The 23417-nt window shown below is 47.3% G+C and overlaps 1 protein-coding gene across 3 annotated transcripts in view; it reads left to right on the top strand.

Moving 5' to 3' along the window:
• Positions 1-10323, top strand: part of LOC137435388 (glypican-5) — a 91332-nt gene extending 81009 nt beyond the window's left edge. For all 3 annotated transcript variants that reach the window (XR_013624530.1, XM_068129137.2, XM_068129135.2), the window contains 2 exons: positions 436-565; positions 9108-10323. Coding sequence is in view for 2 of the 3 variants with exons in the window: in XM_068129137.2 (XP_067985238.2) it covers positions 436-565; positions 9108-9271 (294 nt within the window). In the remaining variant the exon portion in view is untranslated. The remainder of the gene's footprint in view (positions 1-435; positions 566-9107) is intronic.
• Positions 10324-23417: the final 13094 nt, after the last annotated feature.

Below are 23417 nucleotides of genomic sequence, written 5' to 3'. Positions count from 1 at the left end.
GGACACAAAAGTCAAGTCTCTCTCTCTCTCTCTCTCTCTCTCTCTCTCTCTCTCTCTCTCTCTCTCTCTCTCTATCTCTCTATCTCTCTATCTCTCTATCTCTCTATCTCTCTCTCCTCTCTATCTCTCTCTATCTCTCTATCTCTCTATCTCTCTATCTCTCTATCTCTCTATCTCTCTATCTCTCTCTCCTCTCTCCTCTCTCTCTCTATCTTTTGTTTATCTCCCCCTTCCCTCTCTCCCTCTTTTGTTTCTCTCTCCGTATTTAATGTTTAAACTAGCCATGCTGTACTCATGAAAGTGGATACAAGGTTTTCAATAAACCAAGAGAAACTCTAGCACAGCTCAAATACTTCCAGGTCATCCTGCTGTCCAAAATGTCATTAAATATGTCTATAGCCTAAGACTTTCTCTGTCTGACCTCTCATTCCTTAGGTGCTGCGTGCACGCATTGCAAGGCATCCGAATCATGGCTGGGGCCCTGGGGACGGTGCTGCAAAGGACTGGGTGGAAAGCAGTGGAAACTGCGATGATGAGGATGGGTGCTGGGACACTGGCAGTGGAGGTGAATGTGCACCAGTGTCTAGGCCTGTGCTGTAAAAACCCTTCCTGTTGAGAGAGTGATTCAGTGCTTCACCGTAAAGTAACATGTGTCATTATCATCTATCATTGATCAACTAAATATTGTTTTAAATTTTGCCAAATGCACAAGTTCATAATCATCATTGAGTTTACAGTAATTAAAGAGCACAAACCTGTCATTACATCATATAGTATTTGGCGTGTAAATTTCCCATTGTTGGTCCTATGTGCCTGGCATCGCCATGTTATTAGACCCTCCCCTTTCTATTGACTATGCACAGAACACATGAATGATAAATATAGGGCCGATAGTCTTATAAATCACCTGGGGCTGGTCATTTTTAATGTATCTTCAATAGCACCTAGATACAAACGCAATGAACAAGTTGGATGAACAGAGAGAGACAACGCAATGAACAGACAGACAGAAAGAGACAGACAGAGAGAGACAGACAGACAGAGGACAAGTTGGTACAGTACTTTCATTTACATTTCAATTGTGGTAGAGTGGCTTTTTTTTAACCTTTTAACACCAATACTCTACCCTTATTTTTACCTGTGATGTGTCTCAGATCTACAAGAGCTCCGCATGGTTGTTGTTGTTGTGGTGGTTCTTATTGGGGTTGATTTATTGAAATATGCACCCATTGGTCAGACCCCACCCACATTTGTCATTTGACTCCACCCACCATGGCACCCAGACGAAATAATAATATGGCCACCTTCTTGGTTTTATGGTGGGCCTAAGACTTCCGGCCTGCAAGCCTCTGCTGATTATATACTGCCCACGTTTGGTGCATCAGATTTCCATTGGCTGTGTTTGGGTCGAGTGTTACTCACGATGAGATTTTAAAAATCGAATCAATGTCGAATAATAATTATTAGCAAGGTTTAATCAAGCCTGTCTGCATGCACTGTATGCAGCTCCCTAAAAAAAATAACATTACTTAATTTTTGAATGGCCCAATATTGGGGACTATTCATGACCATGTGACGAATCAGCACGTTCTGATATAATAACCGTGGTGGAGGCTGTCATGGATGACAGGTGTGAGTTAATTATTTAATAGCGCATTAAATGTGTGTTTCCCAAACGGACCGTTACCGGATGTTGTCACAGGGTATTACCGCAGTGCGGTCATTTCTCCTTTTTTTTTTCTTTTTTTTACCGGAATGCCTTTTTTAACAGTTTTTGCTTTTGACTTTGTGTGTAAATAGATAATAAATATGCAGAAGTTGCTTCAGTAAATGCACCAACCTTTTGTTCCTGTGAGAGAGGAACGAAGACGGAAAGATGCAGACGGTATTTATTTATTTGAAGTATTTTTCCCGTTTGTGTTTCTGTCAAAACTGTACTGTTTATGTTACTGTGTATGTGTGTACTGTGTGTTTCTCGTAAGATCTCGGTTGTAAATCGTGCATACCTGTGTGTAATAGTCGTTTTGTTCGTGCTGCATTTGGGGCCTGGTCCCTTGAGGCTTCCCTGTCTCTGTGGTCGTTTGTTGTCTATTTACTTTCGTTCTTTCACTGTATTGCTTTTTTCTTTGTCTTTATTTTCACCCCATACTTTCCCCGAACATCTTACCCTTTGTTTAAAGTCTTAATTTAAAAAAACTCAAAAAACAATTCTTAATAATAATTTCCTTTTCTCCTCGTGGCTCCCCTTCCCCCTCCCCCGACCGCGACCATGTGTTTTGCCCCACCCGTTTTTCTCTCCTTCCTTCATATCTCAACCCTCCCCAGCCGATACCTTCCAATCCTAGCTTTCACCATACTCCTTAAACCTTTCTCCTCCTTCCTAGGATCCACTTTCACCTAACCTTCAAAAAATATACACATACACGAATAATTTAAAAAGTAGACCCCTCCTCCCGTACTAACACAATTGCTTATACACCTCCCTGTTCCTTCGTTCTCTGCTCACCTGGCTGTCAATCTCCTATTCTATTACTCCTGAACCTGTTCTGGAATCCTTCATCCCCCTTAGCCTCCATTGCCTCACTTCAGGGAACCCCTCCTCCAACGTTTCAAAATGGATCTCTGACTTGAAAATCACAAGAAACTCATTTTGCAATAAATGTTCATTTTCCATTAATCGTCCAAGACTTTCTAAAATCCCAACTCACCCCTCCCCTTCAAATCTCCCCCCTCACCACTCCCCTCCCAAACTCCCCCTCCCCATCCCCTCTTAAACTCCCCCCTCACCCCTCCCCTTCAAATCTCCCCCCTCAACCCTCCCCTCCCAAACTCCCCCATCACCCCTCCCCTACTAAATCCCCCCTTGCCCCTCCCCTTCAAAACTCCCCCTCCCCCCTCCCCTTCAAATCTCCCCACCCTCCATTTTTCTCCAATTCTCCCCTCACCCCTCCTCAAATCGACCTCCTCCCTGCTTCCTCTTCCTTCCAACTCATACCTCCACCCTTCTTCCTCGCTCTGCCCCCCCCCCCTCAAACAACACCTCACTGTGCCTCTTTCAATCACCATCAAACCTTTTGTCCTCCTCATCCTTCCCTTTCTCCTAGCTCTTCTGAAATCTCCCACACACTATCAACAGCTCACCCTACCTCCTCCCCTTCCTCGTCTTATCCTACCCCTCCCCTCCCATGTCCTATATCTGATGCCCCCTCCCCCTTCTTCTTCCTTAACAGTATGGACCTCCAACATCCAGGGCCTTCGCTCAAACCTGATTTATCTCTCCATGCAGGTTGCTTCTGACAAACCAAACTTAATCTGCTTAACAGAAACTTTCCGCCTTCAATATGTCTCTGATTCCTTAATATCTCTCTGTGATTACTCCCTCCTCCGGTATGATAGACCTGAGCCTCGTCCTGGTGGCAGGGTTGCTATCTTTTTCAAAAACTCTCTTCCTCACTCACCTTGCACTTCTCTCTCTCCACCCCACCCCCAGGAGTACCTCTGGCTACAGTTTCCCCTCCGCTCCCACCTTTTGTTCATATGTGTGTTGCACCATCCACCAAACAGTGATGACTCAATTTACATCTCGCTGTCTGACAACATGGACCAACTACTATCCACTCATCATAACTCTCTTTTCCTCATATGTGGTGACTTCAACTGTCATCATGCCAGCTAGCTGGGTGTGGGTACCTCTCTCACCAGCCAATGCACCACAACAAAGGACTTCTGCGACTCATTGGGACGGACACAATCTGTCAATTTCCCTACCCGGATCGCAGTCAATGAACGGTGCATCATCTCTACGAGACTTGGATATGACAAACTTCCCTGCAAATGTCTGCTGCTCTTCTTCTGCTCCAATCGGTTCTTCTGATCATGTGCTTGTTAAAGTGGACATCTCTCTGGCCATTCTCAGAGAGCCTCTTCAGCATCGACGTGTCTGGTATTTCACTCAAGCCAACTGGAACGGTCTTCAAGCAGCCATCAAACATCTGGACTGGTCTCCCATCCCTACTGCCTCGGACATCAACTCGTCCTGGGAATTCTTCCAAAGTAAATTGCTCTCTCTCATGCACAGATTCATCCCATCTTGTCTTCAGTAGTCATACCCTTCCTCCCATCCATGGTACACTGAATCTTGTGGTGAGGCAGTTGCCCTTGCCTTTGCCTCATGGAAGGTAAATCCAACTGAAGGTAATCTCAGTTCCTTTCACAAAGCTCAGAACAAATGTGTGTCCACCCTCAGGAGAGCCAGGAAACAATATCTCTCTACTCTCAAACCTGTCTCCCTCCTCCAAATCTTGGTGGCATCTGGTGAAATCTGTTTCTGGTGTTTGTTCCCCCTCCATCCCCTCCTTTACCTCAAATGGCTACACAGTTGACACCGCACGTGACAAAGCCGAATGCCTCAACTCTGTGTTTGCCTCAAAATCTTGTGTCCCAAACCCATCTCTCTCTGCTCCCACCTTACCCAGTGGCCCTGAATGGAATTCTCTCTTCTCCACTTCCTGTTCAGTGTGGAGTTCCCCAAGGCAGTGTTCTGGGCCCTGTGCCTTTAATGGTCTTCATTAATGATCTCTGTGACTCTCTGGAAAATCCTCTCTATCTCTTTGCTGATGACTCCACTCTCTGCTGCTCCACATCTCATCCCTCAAATCGGCAGTCTGCAGCCTCCTCACTCTCTGCAGACCTGGACAAAATCACAAACTGGTCAAAAAAGTGGAACATGTCTTTCAATACTGACAAATCTCACACTCTCACTTTGTCTCTCCATACAGACTGTCTGGAGAACCCTCCCATCTACTTTCTGAACAATCCTCTTGAAAAGTTCTGTCACTCAAGCTTTTGGGTCTCACTATCTGCCATGATCAATCTTGGGAAAGCCACATTTCCAAATTGGCCTCCAAAGCCAGTCGCCATCTGGGCATCTTCTGTCGTGTGAAGTCCTTTCTGGGCACTTTTGAGCTCCTCACCACATACAAAGCTTTCATCCACATCTCAATGGAATACTGCTCTCCCCTCTGGGCTGGTGCTCCTCCCTCACACCTAGCTCGGCTTCAGGCTGTAGAAACCAAAGGTTTCAGAAGCATTGGTATCTCCTGTGATGAAGCTGATTCGAAGGGCCTTTCACTCACTCACCGCAGGCAGGTTGGTGGTCTTTCTGTCTTCTACCGACTCCTGTCTGGCCTTGATCCCCCCTGCTCTGTCTGTGTTCTGTCCCCCATATATTCATACAAGATGCACAATATCTGCCAGCAACGCTCTTCTGGTGAAACTGCCAAAATCAAGACTCTCTGCTCACCATCACTCTTTCATTCCTCTTATCTCCTGCCTCTGGAACAAACTCCCACACTCTCTTCATTCCCACTCCTCCCTCCAGGTCTTCAAAACAGCTGTTCACCACCATCTTTTATCTTTCCCCATCCAAAACTTTGATATTTTCTACCCCTGTTAAAACACCCCAAATCCACCTCTTTAAATCTCGAACTTTTTTCCTGAAAATCCTAGTTGTGTCAATTTGTTTTATACCGTGTACCCCTTCTTGCCACCCCCTCCCCCTCCCCCCCCCCCACAATACCGGCCCTCTCTCTTCCACAGATCTACCAACGTCCCTGTTTGCTACTGTTGTTGTGCTTGTATGTTTTCCTCCCTCTCCCCCTCTTGTCTCCCGCTCCCTTTTTTATTGTATGTCCGTGCATATTCTCGTGTGTAATGTGTTAGCTCTTGCACGAGCCTTGACTGTATATGCTCGATATGGCAGTGTGGCAGTTGTATATATGGCAGTTGTCTACCGCCCTCCCAAACCACACCTATCATTCCTGTCTGACTTCTCTTACTTTCTGACCCAGCTCTGTTCCTTCTCCCCCTCAACCCTCCTCCTCGGTGATTTCAATATCCACATGGACTCCACTGATTCCACAATAACCGCTGACTCATTGATATTCTTAATTCTTTTAACCTTACTCAACATGTCAACTTTCCCACCCATAACCGTGGTCACATTCTGGACCTTGTCTGTTCTATTGGACTAGATCGACACCATCTCTCTGGCTCTGACCTCACTCTCTCCGATCACTTAGCCATCACTATGACCATCAACATTCCCACCCCAGCACTAAGGCAAAAACGCATAATCAACTTTCGTAAGCTAAACTCTCTTTCACCTACCTCATTCTCATCTTCCCTCTCCGAAAAAATGTCCACCTCTCCCTTCGTTGATTTGCACAGCCCCTCTGACCTCACTGACTACAACAACCACACTTTCTCCTCCTGCCTCGACCAGCTTGCGCCTATAAAAACCAAAACAGTTTCCTTCACCCATTCTGCTCCCTGGTTTACCCCTGAACTCCGCCTGATGAAAACCCGTGCCCGCCAACTTGAAAGACTCTGTAATAAAACAGGTCTCACAATCCACTCCCAAGCCTACAAAGACCACCTGCAGCATTACAAAGATGCCCTTTCCCACGCCCGCTCCACCTACTACTCTCAAATAATCCACTCTGGCTCCGGAAACCCAAAAGCACTCTTCTCCACAATAAACAAACTCCTCAGCCCCCTGGATACCACCACCCAGTCATTCACAGTCGACAACTGCATTTCTTTCCTTTCATTCTTCCAAAGCAAGATAGACAACATCTAGAGCAGCTTAACCACCACTGCACCTGTTCCCCCTCTAACCATCTGCCCCCCCCCCCTTATCCTGCCAACCCCTATCTCAGTTTTCCCCAGTCTCCCCTACTGACCTCTCTGAACTCCTCACAGGAATGAAAACTGCCACCTGCACTCTGGACCCCATCCCCTCCAGCTTTGTTAAGGCTTGCCTTCCTGCTCTCTCTCCACTTATCACTGCAACGATAAACTCCTCCCTGTCTACTGGCATCGTCCCACCATCCCTCAAAATCGCTGCTGTCACCCCCATTCTGAAAAAACCTGGATTCAACCCTGACACCCCAAATAACTTCAGACCCATCTCCAACCTACCCTTTCTGTCAAAAGTTTTTGGAACGCACTGTAGCCACTCAACTCAAACATCAGCTCTCTGCCAATAACCTGTATGAAACATTGAAACATTCCAATCCGGATTCCGCCTCAACCACAGTATGGAAACTGCACTCCTCAAAATCACCAACGATCTTCTTCTCTCCTCCGATGCCAGTAACCTCAACATTCTCATCCTTCTCGACCTCAGCACTGCCTTTGACACCATCAATCACATCATCCTCCTTACCCGACTTGAAACCACCTTTAACATCACTGGCACTGCCCTTTCTTGGATCAAATCATACCTCTCCGACAGGCACCAGTTCATCTCCATCAATAACTGCAAATCCCCCACCGCTCCCCTCCCCCAAGGTGTCCCCCAAGGTTCAGTTCTCGGTCCCCTCCTCTTCATCCTGTACCTGTTCCCCCTTGGTCACTTAATCCGTCGTCATGGTCTCCAATTCCACTGCTTTGCCGATGACATCCAGCTTTTCATTTCCGCCAAGTCAATTTCCACTGTCATCCACTCTATCCTGACAAACTGCATCACTGAAATAAAATCCTGGCTTCAAATCAACTTCCTCAAACTAAACTGTGATAAATCCGAAATAATCATCATTGGACCAAAAACGCTCACCAAATCCACCCACAACTTCACCCTCAACATCGACGGTATCCCAGTATCCACCTCCCCTCACATCTGGAATCTTGGCATCATCTTTGACCAAACCCTCTCCTTCGACAAACACACTAAACAGATCACCAAGACAGCCTTCTTTCATCTGAAAAACATCGCCCGTCTCCGTCCATCCCTCTCCTCCACAGCTGCAGAAACCCTCATCCACGCCTTCATCACTTCCCGTCTGGACTACTGCAACAGCCTCCTCTATGGTTCTGGCCCCATCCTACCTGACTGACCTCCTCCCCAAGACACACTCCCACACGCACCCTCCGCTCTGCTGCTGCTAACCTCCTGCCCCCCCCCCCCATCCGGATCAAACTCAGATCCTGGGGGGACAGGGCCTTCTCCATCGCTGCTCACACACTCTGGAACTCACTACCACAAACCATCAGAGACTCCTCCTCACTCACCACATTCAAATCATCACTCAAGACCCACCTGTTCAACACCGCATTCAACCCCTGATCATCTCTTCTCCTTCTCCTTCCTTTCTGTTTGGTTTTTTAATTATGTATTTTTGTCTCTTTTGTGTTTGTTTTTTGTACCATGTTAAAGCGTCTTTGGGTTTCTTGAAAAGCGCTATACAAAATAAATGTATTATTATTATTATTATACAAAAAAATAAAATAATAATAATCCGTATTGGCCATAAATCTAGACCTTGGCCCAAAAAGGCAATGAGCAATGTCCAGTTGGCAATGTAAAAGCCTTGCAATCAATGGATAATTTTCTTAGCTGCACTAGTGTATTTTAAAGCTTAAATCTGATTCCAATACATTTTAAAAAGCCATTTGGATAATCTTGCTGATGTTACAAAATCATGATTATGATTTAAGTACTTTTTATGCCTGTGCTGACAAGGGACCCTGAAAGTATGTGCAGTCACCTCTGAGCTGTCTAGTCCGGGTTTGAATCTCGACCTAGTCGTCCTGGTGTTCCGCAGGCAGATAGAGGCATCAATTTGGCATGCGCCGTCTATCGGATGGACGTTTAATTGGGCGTCCAAGCTGCTGGCATTCGTTGGTGAACATTAAAGATCCCATGGTGTGCTTCAGGAAGCATAGGTGAGTTATCTCCTCCATGGCAAAATTCCAAATTCTTGCCTCGACTGTAAGTAGCAAGTGTTCTGGTCTTCTTGGAGGTCCCTTGACACCAGGTTACACTGCTTGCTATCTTGTAGTGTGGTTGCTGTCTGGGCAGCAGCTTCTGTACCATAAACAAATTGACCAGGTGGTTCACATGTTTCATGTGAATACTCTTCTTCAGATATGAAAGGCAACAGATTATTACTTTTTTGCCTTAACTTACTCACGACTGCCTCAAATGCAATATTTCTAAGCCTTGACCTATGCGATATTAAGGCAATATTTTAATTAAAATGTATTCTCTATCTGATCCGTTTCTTTCAACCATCTTGCTTTTCATTCCCCCACTCCCTTTTCAGATTCTCTGACTGCAGCCTCCATCGCTCCTCAAATGCTCGGCATCGATGTTCAAATGTCACGAGATGCTAATCCTACTGGTGCTTCTCCATCCCTTGTTAGACCTCGACTCACCATGGATCTCGTTGTCCTGCTCCTACTTTGGCTAACTCTTGCATCAATGTAGCCGAGCAGCACTTCTTCATATATTGCACTTCTTTTTGCACTCTTGGTGCTCTCATTCGTTGTCCCTTGTTGTCCTTCATGCCACTTATCTGTCCCTTATGACACCTTGCATTCCCACTTAATTGCCAAACTGGACTCGGCTGTTCGCAATGCCTTGCCTTCTCTCACACAGTGCCTCCGTTTCTTTCTCTTTTAGCCCTTCGCTGTATTGAGGCATGTTTATATTATGCTCAAACATCCAATAGTTCTTACCAAGTCGGGTGCTTGTAAGGGTTTAAGCCGTTGCGAGCAACCATTCTGGTCGCAATCATCGGCCATTCAAAAGCCACAGAGCAAGGATTGGCAGATCGGGACTTAAGGGGCAATTGGTATCATATTTAGATGCTCATCATGCGAGTTGGACCGACCCACAGAAGGCTTTGTGTTATGGCTTGTTTGGCAAACAAAAATGGAGGTTGGTCTTTTCAACTCTGCTGACTATCTCAAAACATCTTGTGATATTGAGTAGACAACGGAATAGATATTTTTGTGTGTGTAACTTAACTTGTGGTATCTTCATTGTTATTGATATACGTGGTTGAAGCATCGCCATTGCACACATGTCATCAGACTACAGACTGAACACGTTTAGCCATCCGCTGCATACTCGCCTCCAGCCTCATTTCCTGTGGCCTAGTTCTGCTCGGCCAAATGAAGCATTATAAAAACACGTTTAGTTCCTCAGTGCCTCTGTCCCTTCCCATATGGCACCTCATGAGACCCATTTTTACTACCCGTCTGCATCCAAAGACACCAAATAGTCCTCCTGAAATGGATCGTTATACTTTACCTACTTGGATGTTCAAACTTCCTGCCCAGTCCACCTGGAGCGGTAGGGTTGACTGCTCAGCTAGCGTGGATAAAGGAAGTGTCGTCATCACACATTCCCATATTTAGTCGCACGTTGTCAAGGGGCGTCTGTTTGTGGCCGTGGAGCCATGAAATGGCGAAGTGCCTTTGTCTTGCAGCCAAATGTGTGTTGATGGTATCTCATTAAAAATGATGCCACCACCATTTTTGTCCACGTTGGCAATTTTCTGCCTCAAATACTTTATGCACATTAGAAAGTACTTTCCCTTCAACTCGATCAAACATCGAGTAATGTATTATTATTGTGCCTTACTGAACCTTGCATTGCCTCTCCATAACTCTATTTCCCCACAGCTTTCGCAAATACATTGAAAGGAAATCAAGAACAGTCTTCCAAATGACTTTGATAATGTCTATTTTCCTCCAGAAAATCTGTTTTGCAGTTACCAATGTAGTCATCAAGCTTCTGCTCAGACTATGCCCGATCCAAAGTATGAGATCAGCTTTCTGCTTGTGGGAAGCACGACGTTTCGAGAGTTATCTGGAAACAAGCTAAGAAACCAATCCGTGAATATTTTGCACATTATGTACAAGTTTGCAATCTGTGACCATCAAACCAAGGAGCAAGGTCTTGATATGTGACATTTCTTCACAGGGGAAGGCCCTCAATGTAACTGTGAGGATATAGTCAAGGTACAGCTTACCTTGACCGTATCTTAACTGTCCTGACCGACCGTACCCAGTTGTTTCACTGGCTTTCCATTTATTTTTTGGCCTTGTCACAGTACCACACGACATCTTACATCAAAGTTACGGGTCCTACTTTTGTCTGCAAAACGCCATGTTCCACCCGTAGTAAATACCTCCCTCGTTGAGCATGGGACATGCTTATCGTGTCTCTGCTCATCTTAACTGACATGAAATGCGGAACTCGATATTTTGCCCTTGTCATTTTGGAACATGTAAAAAGGTGAAGGTGAGGGGGTTTTGATGCCTCCACCGACGAAGTTGCCAGAGGCATTATGTTTTCGGGTTGTCCGTCCAGCTGTCCGTCCGTCCATGCTTCTGTCCATCCGTCATAGGTTTTCGTTCCCGTGATATCTAAAGAATGGTTGGAGAGCTCCAAGTCAACCTTGGTAGAAGTATGTATAATGATGTAAAGATGAACGGATTCGATTATGGGGTCAATAGGTCAAAAGTCAGAGGTCCCGTTAGGTAAAAATTATGTTTCTGCGCTAACTTGTGAATCAGTGATGGGAATTGGACCAAATTTGGTATAAATACATATTATGATGCAAAGTGAACTAAATAGCTTTTGGGATAAAAAGTCAAAGGTCAATGGTCATGTCGGGTAAAAATGTGACACTTGAGAACAGCTGAAGGGATTTAAACCAAACTTGGTACAAGTATTATAATGATGTAATAATGTGGGTGGAAGCATATCGGTCGACGTCGAAGAGTGCTGCTCTAGTTTAAACAAATAAAATAGGTTAGACTGCAAAATAAAAGGCTATTGTAAAAACGGAAGAGATTTTTGAGAACAAGGGGCAAAAAAAAGATAGATTTTGAATATGCATCGTGTGATGAAGAAGAGGTCGCAATGTTAACAAGATAAACTTTGGGACGTTTGACTCGGTGGAAAAAAACCCCCCACCAACTGAAGCGTTTCCGGCATCCTGTGATTTATGGGCAAATAATGACCCACTTGCAGAAACAAGAGGTGCAAGGATAACAGTTTGAAAATTTCTTGTAACGCTTTTTTCTCTTGTTACCTTCGCAAAAGCGGAAGGTTATGTTTTGATCGCTGTGTATTTATTTGTATGTCTGTGTGTGTGTATGTTAATCGCATAACTCAAAAAGTATTCAACCGAATTGCATGAAATTTGGTGGGATGATTGGTTATTATACGGGACACATTTGATTAGATTTTGGGAAACAGATTTGCTCAAATTCTGACTATTTTTAACTCGATCGTATTTCACTCAAAGTTATGAGCGACTGAAGAAGAAGATGTCCATCCAGGACGTCATCACTATAACGCGATCTCCCGCGATCATTTCAACCTCAAAAAAAATTATAATTGCAGATTTGTCAAGAGATGAGGCATATTAACAAACGAATGAAACAGATTTGCTCAAATTCTGACTATTTTTAACTCGATCGTATTTCACTCAAAGTTATGAGCGACTGAAGAAGAGGATGTCCATCCAAGACGTCATCACTATAACGCGATCTCCCGCAATCATTTCAACCTCAAATGAAATTCAAATTGCAGATTTGTCAATCGGGGAGGCATATTAACAGACGAATGAAACAGATTTGCTCAAATTCTGATTTTTAAAAATCGATCGCATTTCACATAAAGTTTCACATCGCATACACTCCCATGCCAAGTACAGAACAGTAGCTGCGGCGAAGGTATGCGCTCTACCGAGTGCCCGGATTCTAGTCTGTTTTTGTTTTTTTACAAAGCTGAACTCTTCGCAGAGCTGTGAAAAGAGATGGACAAAGGCACATCTTTCTCATGATAAATGAAGAGGCCTCTTTGAAGACAACTTGATGTAATGAAGATATCTTTTTCTGCATGGTCAAAGTATGTTCAAAGATTGTTCATGTCCCCATGAATTCAATCGTATCTATTACCGAACGTAGTTCCTTTGGCTACAATCAACTTGAACAATAGGAGGAAGCCATTTGGCCCATAATGCCTGCATATTGTCGCGTGACTACCCTGTAGTGAACACCGTGGGGTGACACGGATGACCAAACGAGCTTAATACTCCGAAGCGTTCAATCCAAAAAAAATGACGGTATTCTTTACACGCGAGGGAAAAGGGAAATGAACTTACCTGGACGGCCTCCACCTGACATCTTCACACCTGTATAAATTAACTCGCCGTTCCTGCTTGCAAACCTGCAGTTCTCAGTCTGTGGCTCTTCCTCCTCGCGACCACCAGCAAGATGTCGGCACACAACCGTTCACCCCGAAATCCTGATTTAAGAGCACGCCGATGCTGGGAGAGACTAAATGTACCGTTCGCTATCGATGCCCAAACGAGAAGCGCCAAGAACAAGCGACCGTTGTAATGATTTCAATTACAAACATCTTTGAGATAATGCGTTTTATTGAAATCAATCCTCCACGTCATCTACAAAAGCATAATCACATATTAGCAGGCCGCCATATAAAATGTCCTATGTAAAGCAAGCTATATAAAGATGCGTCATTTAACTTACCAGCTCCAATTTGGTCACAAAAGACAGGCGGTTCCCTCGCACTCAGGCCAACCCTCTTATAGGCACATTGCTTATCTCTCCACCAGAGAGGGAACTACAATGGATCTTAACCTTTATTTCATCACAACCGTTCGCAATGGGATCCTGGCACGAGAGAGAGGGCCACATGAGAAACGACACAAGAAGCAATGCTCGCTGTGAATCCCCCACACGAGAAGCATGAGATGTCGGTTCGAGCGCTGTTGTGTTCAGAACGAGAAGGCGCAAGAAGAGACGTCGGCACACGACCTTCCGGCTTCCACCAACCAGACCCAAACAGAGAAGAAAAATATCCGCCGCTTCCAACTATTTTGTACCCGTGGCTCTGACGTCATCTCGCCACGTCTCCGTCTCCGACCCTAACAGCGAGTCCATCTTACGCGTCTTTCTGCCAGTCACATCCCAGGCCAATCACTGCCCTTCGGGGCGTGGCCTCACGGATCTTTCGTGCTGGTGTGGTTACCAAGTCAATGCTATCAGCGGCAGTGCTCAATGTCCTGGCTTCGGGTAGGTTTTTAATTAGTGTGTTTAATGGGCGATTTCTGACGATGTGTGTGCTGCGTATGACATAAGGAACAAAGGAATAGATTACAGAGGCAACTGCAAACAGGGGAGTAATTTACCCATAATCCCTCGCTAATTAACAAGCCCCACCCCCCTGATGGGGATGAAGATAAAGCTTACCCAATATACGGTCTAGCGGATCCCTACTTATACATAGGGTTTCTTCTTCTTCACGACAGTCGGAGCACGCTGCCGATGCCATCTACCTGGCTCCAAGGTAATCATTGTCTACCCCTACAAACGTATTTATCAATACCACATTAATTCAATCGGTTTTACTTGACTTGATCGGTTTACTTACTTGATAGCTCCATTGTATTGAGATGATATATATATATATTGTTGTGGATATGAGGACTGTATATTTTTTGATTGTGTGCTGTACTATTGTGATTATATTGTTTATTCTGTGCCTCCTGCCTCCGGAGCTGTGTAAAGACCAAAAGGGCGTCCCATAGTCCACAAGCATACACGTCAGCCAAGTAATAGAATATACCTGTTGATAGTTATCTCTTATTCTGTGTTTTAGGGTAAGGCTGTGTCTCCCATTAATTGAAGTACTCCATTGCACCAGTGAAAGAGATAGATTCCCTTCCATTCCCATCACCAATTACCTCCGATCCAATTGCCGCCATTGGCCACGAGGCAGGGTTGGGGAAGAAAGGCGTGTCTCCACCTCGTCATAGAGGGGGAGGAGTGAACCAGCCCCGCTCGACCAACCATGAGCCAGGGGTTTGGCTACAGAGGGCGGAGGAAGAGCGGTCGGGGAGGTTCGCAAAGGTTGAGGGGCGGGGGCCTATATAACCCAAGGCAGGGGTGTGGGCCGTGGCCAAAGGAGATGAGTTTTTACCGGCAGACACAAGGGAGCCCAAGCCGTGGAGAGGAGTCAGAGAGATTCGCTTTTACAAGAGACTGGAAGAGTTGAGCTTTTACCAGAGACAAGACGGTTGAGCTTTCACAGAGAAGAGAGAACCCGTCGCTCCGTGTTGGCTCCACCAAGCTCCGTGTTGGCTCCACCAAGCTCCGTGTTGGCTCCACCAAGCTCCGTGTTGGCTCCACCGAGCGTTCCCCTCCACCAAGCTCCGTGTTGGCTCCACCAAGCTCCGTGTTGGCTCCACCAAGCTCCGTGTTGGCTCCACCAAGCGTTCACCTCCAGCCATCCACCTTCTGCCATTCCTGGCATTCCCCGCGTGAGTCAGTGTTCTGTTTGTTCTGTCCTGGGTTAATTAAGACTGTTAGATAAGCTAGTATTTTCCCTGTGTCACCTGCGTCTTATGTGCTTGTAAATAAACGTGACTGCTTTCTTTTTGCTTATGTGTGTAAATAGTAAATAAATTTAGTAGTATTTCCAACCTTTTTGTCTTCGTTTTCCTCTTTGCATTGCGTCGTTTTCGTCTTTTCCCTCATTGAGCAGCTGGGGTGCGATACGGCCAAAGTCTGGGTGAATCGGGTGAGTTTTGTTAGGTCGCGGTCTTACACCACCGCTCGGTCTATAACATCTAACCGCGATCTGTAACAATTGGTGTCTGGGAGTGGGATTCGAGGCCCGACCAAATTTTTTTTTTTAAACGAATAGAGGAAAAAAAAAAAAAATTTGGTCAAAATTTGGAGCGGCCGAAATTTGTTTTGTTTTATAAAACCCGAATTTTGAAATCGCGCCATGGCTGTTCAAGGCGACGGGATGCCGGTGGGAGAGATAGACGGGGTAGAATCGACCCAGGACTTAGGAAAAAAAATGGTGGAGGAGAGTAAAGAAGGTGTGGTTGAGGGTGTATCAGGTGCACAAAATGGCGTCCTCACGCACGTGGGTGAAGCGGCACCAAATTTTGCCGCGACCGTAGTAGCGCCGCTGGTAGATTGGGACCTCTTTTTCGAACAAATAAAGGCCCTTATGGTTAAGTCGGGTGAAGAAATGATAAACGGAATGAGGGCCGATAGGGAGGAAAGGGAGCAGAGGGACAGAGACCGCAAGTTGGGCGAAAGGGTCCCAGGGGTGCACGAGGAGGTAACGCGAGTCGAAAAGCGCTGGTTGAGCGAAGTGGAGAAAAACACGGGTACAATGACGGGGGTAGAAATCGCGACACGGGGTTTTGAAAAGCCGGCGACCGCTGAGGTAGAGGAGGGTGTTTTATTAAAGCCAACGGTCGCCGAGGTTAATAAAGAAAAAGCAGTAGCGGGAATTAAAATTGAAGAGATGACGGAGGTAGCCCGAGAATTGCAGGGAGAAATGGATTATGTACAAAGTCCCTGCTCACATCACGATGCTGTGCTTAACCCGAATGGAAGTTTGCAGGTTCGCGTGGAGAAAAGGATCCCCCAGGTGAGTCGTGCTGTTGTTTATTGTGCGGGGAGATTTTGTAAATGGATGTTTAGCGACAAAAGAATTGTCGCGCGATTGGGATCGATATGGCACCCGGGCGTTGGTGAAGGGTCCCGTGTGAGTGGAAATGGCACGCGTGGGAGGAAAAAGTGTGCGTCGGCGAGTGGGTGTGTTATAAAGTGTGGGAGTGAAACCGAGTGCGAGCGAGAATGCACGTCGGTGTGTACGGGGTGTGACACAGGGAGTGAGAGCAATACGGAGTGCACGCCCATGGTGAGTGTTACGGAGGACGTAACGGAGGAGAGGTGTGGACCGAAGTGTGCGCAAGAGGTGTGGTGTGTAACAGAGAGAGCGTTGGTGGAATGTACGGACGGCGTTGGAACGCCAGGTTTTGTGAGGGTGAAAGGGGTAGCGTATGCTTGTAAGCATGCAAGTAAAGCATCGATGGTAACCAGGTTAGTGGTTGGAGCGACGGATTACGGATAGCCGATGCGAGCACTCGGTGCGAGGGGGGCTTGGTTGGGTGCGAGGCCCGGCGCGGATCGATGCTGCGTCGCTTCTCTTCGAAGCGTCGTTGCCGATTCGGGCTTGGCCCCGCCCCGCACGGTCGAGTCCGGGCTTTGTCGGGCGAGGCGACCGGTCCGGTTCAAGGGCGAGTGGGAGGAGGCGGAACGGTGCCCCCTCGTGGGGACGGGGTTCCGACCGGGGGAGATTGAGCCATCGGGCCCGGGACCGCAAGGTGCCGCGCCGAGATGGTGCGTGGAGTCTCGGTCCAACCAAACCACCTCCCTTGAACCGAAAGCCGGACGGATTCAACCTGCAGGCAACCAAACCACCCGAATTCATTGCTCGGCTTTACGAAGCCGAGTTTAATGATGTCATGACGCACCGAGGCTAGGATATAGCGGACTGTGATGATGGTGATCGTGATAGTGATAGTGTTTTGGACCCAAAATTAGAGAAAAACAAAATTTGATGATTGGCAAAGGATTGGCAGTAATGATTGGCAGATGATGAGTAGTGATTGGCAAATTTTTGATTGGTTGGAATTTGGTAAGCAAAATTGATAGTGAGAGACCCCCGATGTGGTGGGATGGCAAATCCACCATCCCTCACAGTGGGGGCAAAGGAGCAATAGCTTATGGGGTGTATGGCAGTGAAAACTAGCCCGGGTGGGTTAGGTTATATTGTTAGGGATCTAGAAGAGATTGACATTAGGTGACGTTAAGTTTAGTTAGTGCCTGATACCTGTAGTGGGGACGCAGGTAGATTAGTGTGGATGATAATGACGAGGGAGCGCAATAGTTTAAAGGGACGACTGGGAAGCGCAAGTTTCAGAGGGGAGTAGTTAGCTGAGATGATGCCGTGTGTGTGAGAATTGAACAGGTGTGATTGCACAGGTGTGCAACTGAACAGGTGTGTGGAGCAGTGTATGAGGGAGTAGTGGTGATTGCGTGTTGTGTTGACCAAATGGTCCAGGAAGAAAGGAGGGTGCAGGTGGCACCAGGTATGATTGCACAGGTGTGCAACGACAGGTGAATGAAGAACAGGTGTATGTGGCTGTGTGGAATAAATGGTAGTGTGGAATATCTGGAGTATTGGAATGGATGGTCGTGGAGTGAGAATGGTGGAAATTGTGGAGTGGAGTGGATGGTGCGAAGGTGTGAATGGGGGAAGAGTGGACCCCCATCACGGATACCCGGGGCGGGTAGTGTAAGTGTTAGGTAGAGGGTACAGGTAAATTGTGGTTGGATATTGGCATCTGTGGTGCGGGTGACAGAATGGTATGTGGATGGGTGCGTTGGTGTTGTGGAAATGGCTGGGCGTGTAGCCTGTTAGTGTGTGTAGTTGGTTTGGGCACTCCACCACTGTGAGGATGTCGGCCAGGTGAGGCCGCAGGTGGGCTCTGGGAGCCGGTAGTAGTTGTTGTGGATGGGGCCCGAGGATCCGGAGGACGGACCCGGGTAGCCCAGTGCCAGAGGGCACCATGGGGTGACAGAGCCAGGAGAGGGGCTGTCCCCAGTTAGTTAGGTTAGGGTGAGGAGCTAGGTAAGCTCGGGTGGCAACTACAGTGGTGGAGGTGTGCAGGTGGGTAGACCTGCTGGGAGAGGTACACGTCGCAGCCCAGAAATTGTGCTAGAGCACCGGGAGATGAATCGGGGGAGTGAGACCCCAAATTGAGAAGCACCACAGTTGGGCAATGGGAATTGGTTATTAGAACCCATAGTGTAAGTTGGCCAATGGATTGGCAGGGAAAGACCCCGGGTAGTGTAAAGTGTGTTAAAGTCATTTAGAGGATAGTGAGGATGAAGGATCTCCTCGCACCATCTGCATCCACTCACCTGAGGTGACAGGTACTCCACACCATGCCATGTTTTGATTATTTTTTATGATGCAAATGTTTGGATTGTGAGACGCATCATGACGTGGGTGTGACATTGTGCGTAATTCCATCTCTCGCTCCTTATGAGGATTGATGATGAATTGGTGATGGCAAATTTTGAAGTAGAGGGATTGTGGAGACGAATTTGGTATAGGGGAAATATGGGGAAGACGTGACAGTAGTGACGAATTTGTAAATGTGTAGATTTTTGTACATATGGGGTAAGGGCAAGGGTAGTGTATGTGACAGGGGGGTGACGTACGGTAGGGACGAGCTTTCTCACTTCGCCCTCCGTACGCATTTCGCCTTGCATTGCCTTATTGATGTGTACCCGTGTGACCTTACCCCTCGCTCAATTGTCTTTCCCCTTTTGTCTCCCACATGACCTGTGCGCCGTTGGGCGCCGAGGGGAGCGTGCGTGGGTCGGCCATTGTGCGCCCGAAATTCCCAGAACCAGCTGTCTGCATCGATGCACCACATTATGGACCACATGTCTGTGGCCGAGCACCACCTATGGACCCCATGGGTTGGGGCATGGCCCCTCTGCTGGAACCGGCCATGAGGGCCCGAAATCTTGCTGGCGGACCTTGGCCACAGGGCACCGATGCCCCACAGGTGAACCACACATAGTCGGCCCTGTGGGCCATAAATAAAGCAAATAATAAGGACACATTGGGCACACTTTATTGAAAATAGGCCGCCAGTAAGCAAAGCAAAAGAATGACAACATCTGGAAGAACAAATAATAATCACCAGCAGAGGGAGCCGAAGAGCAAGAGACACCTGCAGGGTTAGGGGTTGTTGAATTTATTTTATTGATGAACAGTGGTGACTGCACTGATTGGTGCTTGAGGGTGTGTTGGTGCGTTATAGGTGCTTTCATGGTGCATTGATGCAGAGCAGACTGTCTCCCCCCCAGAAAGAACAATTACAGGTCCTGGGTTAGTTTTGTAAATAAAAGTAGCGTCAATTGTAGATAATGCTCCCCACCGTCAGTGTATAGTTTGAAGACCATTCCGCAATTTGGTTAACTGTGGGCGTAAGTCTGTTAGGCAGGGTGCAATGGAGCAGCGGGACACATTTATTTATGTTTTAAAACTGTCGCACTCAGGGTCAGGTTAAAAGTAGAGGGAACTACACCTACGTGTCACACTAAATAAAAGTTGTAGGCCCGGGTCGTGCCTAAGAGGAGGAGGGTGCAGTGTTGTGGATATGAGGACTGTATATTTTTTGATTGTGTGCTGTACTATTGTGATTATTGTTTATTCTGTGCCTCCTGCCTCCGGAGCTGTGTAAAGACCAAAAGGGCGTCCCATAGTCCACAAGCATACACGTCAGCCAAGTAATAGAATATACCTGTTGATAGTTATCTCTTATTCTGTGTTTTAGGGTAAGGCTGTGTCTCCCATTAATTGAAGTACTCCATTGCACCAGTGAAAGAGATAGATTCCCTTCCATTCCCATCACCAATTACCTCCGATCCAATTGCCGCCATTGGCCACGAGGCAGGGTTGGGGAAGAAAGGCGTGTCTCCACCTCGTCATAGAGGGGGAGGAGTGAACCAGCCCCGCTCGACCAACCATGAGCCAGGGGTTTGGCTACAGAGGGCGGAGGAAGAGCGGTCGGGGAGGTTCGCAAAGGTTGAGGGGCGGGGGCCTATATAACCCAAGGCAGGGGTGTGGCCAAAGGAGATGAGTTTTTACCGGCAGACACAAGGGAGCCCAAGCCGTGGAGAGGAGTCAGAGAGATTCGCTTTTACAAGAGACTGGAAGAGTTGAGCTTTTACCAGAGACAAGACGGTTGAGCTTTCACAGAGAAGAGAGAACCCGTCACACCAAGGCTCCACCAAGCTCCGTGTTGGCTCCACCAAGCTCCGTGTTGGCTCCACCAAGCGTTCCCCTCCACCAAGCTCCGTGTTGGCTCCACCAAGCTCCGTGTTGGCTCCACCAAGCGTTCACCTCCAGCCATCCACCTTCTGCCATTCCTGGCATTCCCCGCGTGAGTCAGTGTTCTGTTTGTTCTGTCCTGGGTTAATTAAGACTGTTAGATAAGCTAGTATTTTCCCTGTGTCACCTGCGTCTTATGTGCTTGTAAATAAACGTGACTGCTTTCTTTTTGCTTATGTGTGTAAATAGTAAATAAATTTAGTAGTATTTCCAACCTTTTTGTCTTCGTTTTCCTCTTTGCATTGCGTCGTGTTCGTCTTTTCCCTCATTGAGCAGCTGGGGTGCGATACGGCCAAAGTCTGGGTGAATCGGGTGAGTTTTGTTAGGTCGCGGTCTTACACCACCGCTCGGTCTATAACATCTAACCACGATCTGTAACAATATATATATATATATATATATATATATATATATATATATATATATATATATATATATATATATATATATTGTTGCGGATATGGGATTTGGCCTCCATCCATATCCACTTGTAAATATTCCCCTATTTCCCCAATACCCCCCAACTATCCCCAATCCCCCATTCCCTAGTCCCATTGCCTATAAATAACACTCTGTAGAACCGACCTTCCCCTTCTTCACCCATTAAATGTCGTGCCCAGGTCCACCGCATCTCACGTAGACAACTTTCGGACATCTTGCTAGTTATTCTTAGTCTATGTCAGTTAAGGACTCGTTTCCATTAATTCTGACTCTTCGTTGCACCAGAATGTGATTGTATGGCACCAGTAGTGAGTTTAGGACCTCCCCATACCTCCTCCCATCTTCCTCATGAAACAATAACAACAACAACAACTACAACCACAGCGGGGGCGGCGCGGCCGCGGTGCGGGGAGTGTGCGTCCTCACACCGGCTTGGTTAGCCGCCATTGCCATGTGCGCCCACGGGGTTACCACGAAGGGGCTGGCTGTCAGCTCCTCGTCAAGGGCGGAGCCCGGTAACCCCCGCACCCAATAAGAAGCAACGGGCCGATTCCATCTGGGGCGGAGCTAACGAGCCGAGGGCGTGTCACTCCCCGCCGGATATACGCCAGCCACTTACCGGACGTGACGTCAGATGCGCCTCAGCCACGAAGAAGAACCAGTCGCGACCTCCGAGCGCTGAGACACCTCCCTGCATCTACTGGACCGTACTGTATCCTGTCCCTGAGCCAAGAGTGCACCTTGAGCCATCGACTATATGCCTTTCCTTGCCATCAATCCTCGTGTGAGTCAGTCTTGTCCCGTTTATCTGTCGTCTGTCGGGGCTAAGATAAGACCGTGTTTAAGTGCCCACCTTTCTATGCTGTCTCTCTTGTCTTTGTAATCTAACCTTCCGCAATATTATAACCTCCTCCGGAGGTCTTGAGAACCGTACCCCTGGTGTCGTGTCATTTTAATCCCAGCCGTTGTGTCCTTTCCTTCATTGATTTAGCGTAGCGCGACTCGGCCAAGGTTCGAGTATAATCGGGTAACTTGTGCGAACACGGCGGCCATTCTGCTCGGCCCAGCATAACATCTTAATAAGTCGTGTCCGTAACAATTGGTGTCGAGGAGTGGAATTCGGACCTGGGACTAAATTTGTTAGGCCCAAATTTTGGAACACCAATTGTACCATTAGGGTAACAATTGGTGTTGGGAAGTAGAATTCGATCCGGAGCGCGTCTCACGCGCTCAAAATTATAACGGCGAAATTTGATTTTGTTTTACGAAAAAAAAAAAAACCCGAATTTTGAAAGTCGCGCTATGGCGGATCAAGACAGCTGGGTTCCGGTAGAGGAGAGTGAGGCAGGGTCGATCCAGGACCAAATTGAGGGACAAGAGGGGAGCGAAGCAGTGAGGGTAGCAGACGCACGAAATGGTGCCTCGCAGATGGCCACGGCGACCACGCCCGCGACCGTGGTAGCGCCGCAGGTGGATTCGAACCTTTTTATGTTGCAAATGGGGGCCCTTATGGAGAGGCTAGAAGCAAAAATGGGGGTAATGGGAAACCAAATGGGGGTAATGGGGAACCGGATAGAGGCTCAGAGTGAGCAAATGGGGGTAATGAGGGACGAAGCGAGGAGTACCGGTGAGGGGTTAGACAACGGGATAAAAGAGGTAAAGAATGGGTTAACGGGGGTGGAAAACAGAATGGCTGCCCAGGAGAATCAGTTAGAGGGGGTGAAAAATGGGTTAATGGGGTTAGAAAACAGTATGGAAGGCAAATTGAGGGACATGAGGGACCAAGCGGAAGGGGAAGTTAAACAAATGGGGCAGCAGATAGAGGGGGTCAGAATGGGGGTAGAAACCAAACTAGATGCTCACAGGGAGGAAATGGAGCAGATGAGGGTGGCATCTGGGCAGGAGATGCAAGTAATGGGAGAGGAGATCAGAAGAGGTGTGAGTGAGGAGGTCGGAGGAGTGCGCGAGGAGGTGAGGCACTGTAAGGAGCACATGGAGAAGGAGGTGAGAAAGGGGACTGTAAAATTGCAAGGGGGCATAGAGGACCTGACGCAGGAGGTGGAACAGCTGACGGAGGGACAAAAAGGACTAACGGAGCAGGTTCAAAGGAACACTGCGGTATAAGGAGGGTTAAAAGCGACACAGAAAGAACTAAAAGACGACTTGATAGCGACGAAGAGGGAATGTCAGATGGTACGTGAGGGACTGACAACGAGGTTGGACGAGGTGATAGAGGTAATGGAGACGAAGGACCGGCAGGTGAGGACGCACATGGAAACGGTCAAGGTAGCCTTGGAGGACGAGCTTGAGGAGACGTACCGGGGAATAAAAGAGGTGAAGCAGAAATTAGAAGAAGTGGAAGAAGGGA

Source organism: Myxine glutinosa, chromosome 9, assembly GCF_964187855.1.
Source record: "Myxine glutinosa chromosome 9, kmMyxGlut1.1, whole genome shotgun sequence".
Taxonomy (NCBI): Eukaryota; Metazoa; Chordata; class Myxini; order Myxiniformes; family Myxinidae; genus Myxine; species Myxine glutinosa.
Note: the sequence above shows the minus strand (reverse complement) of the source record. Positions and strands in the feature narration are given on the sequence as shown.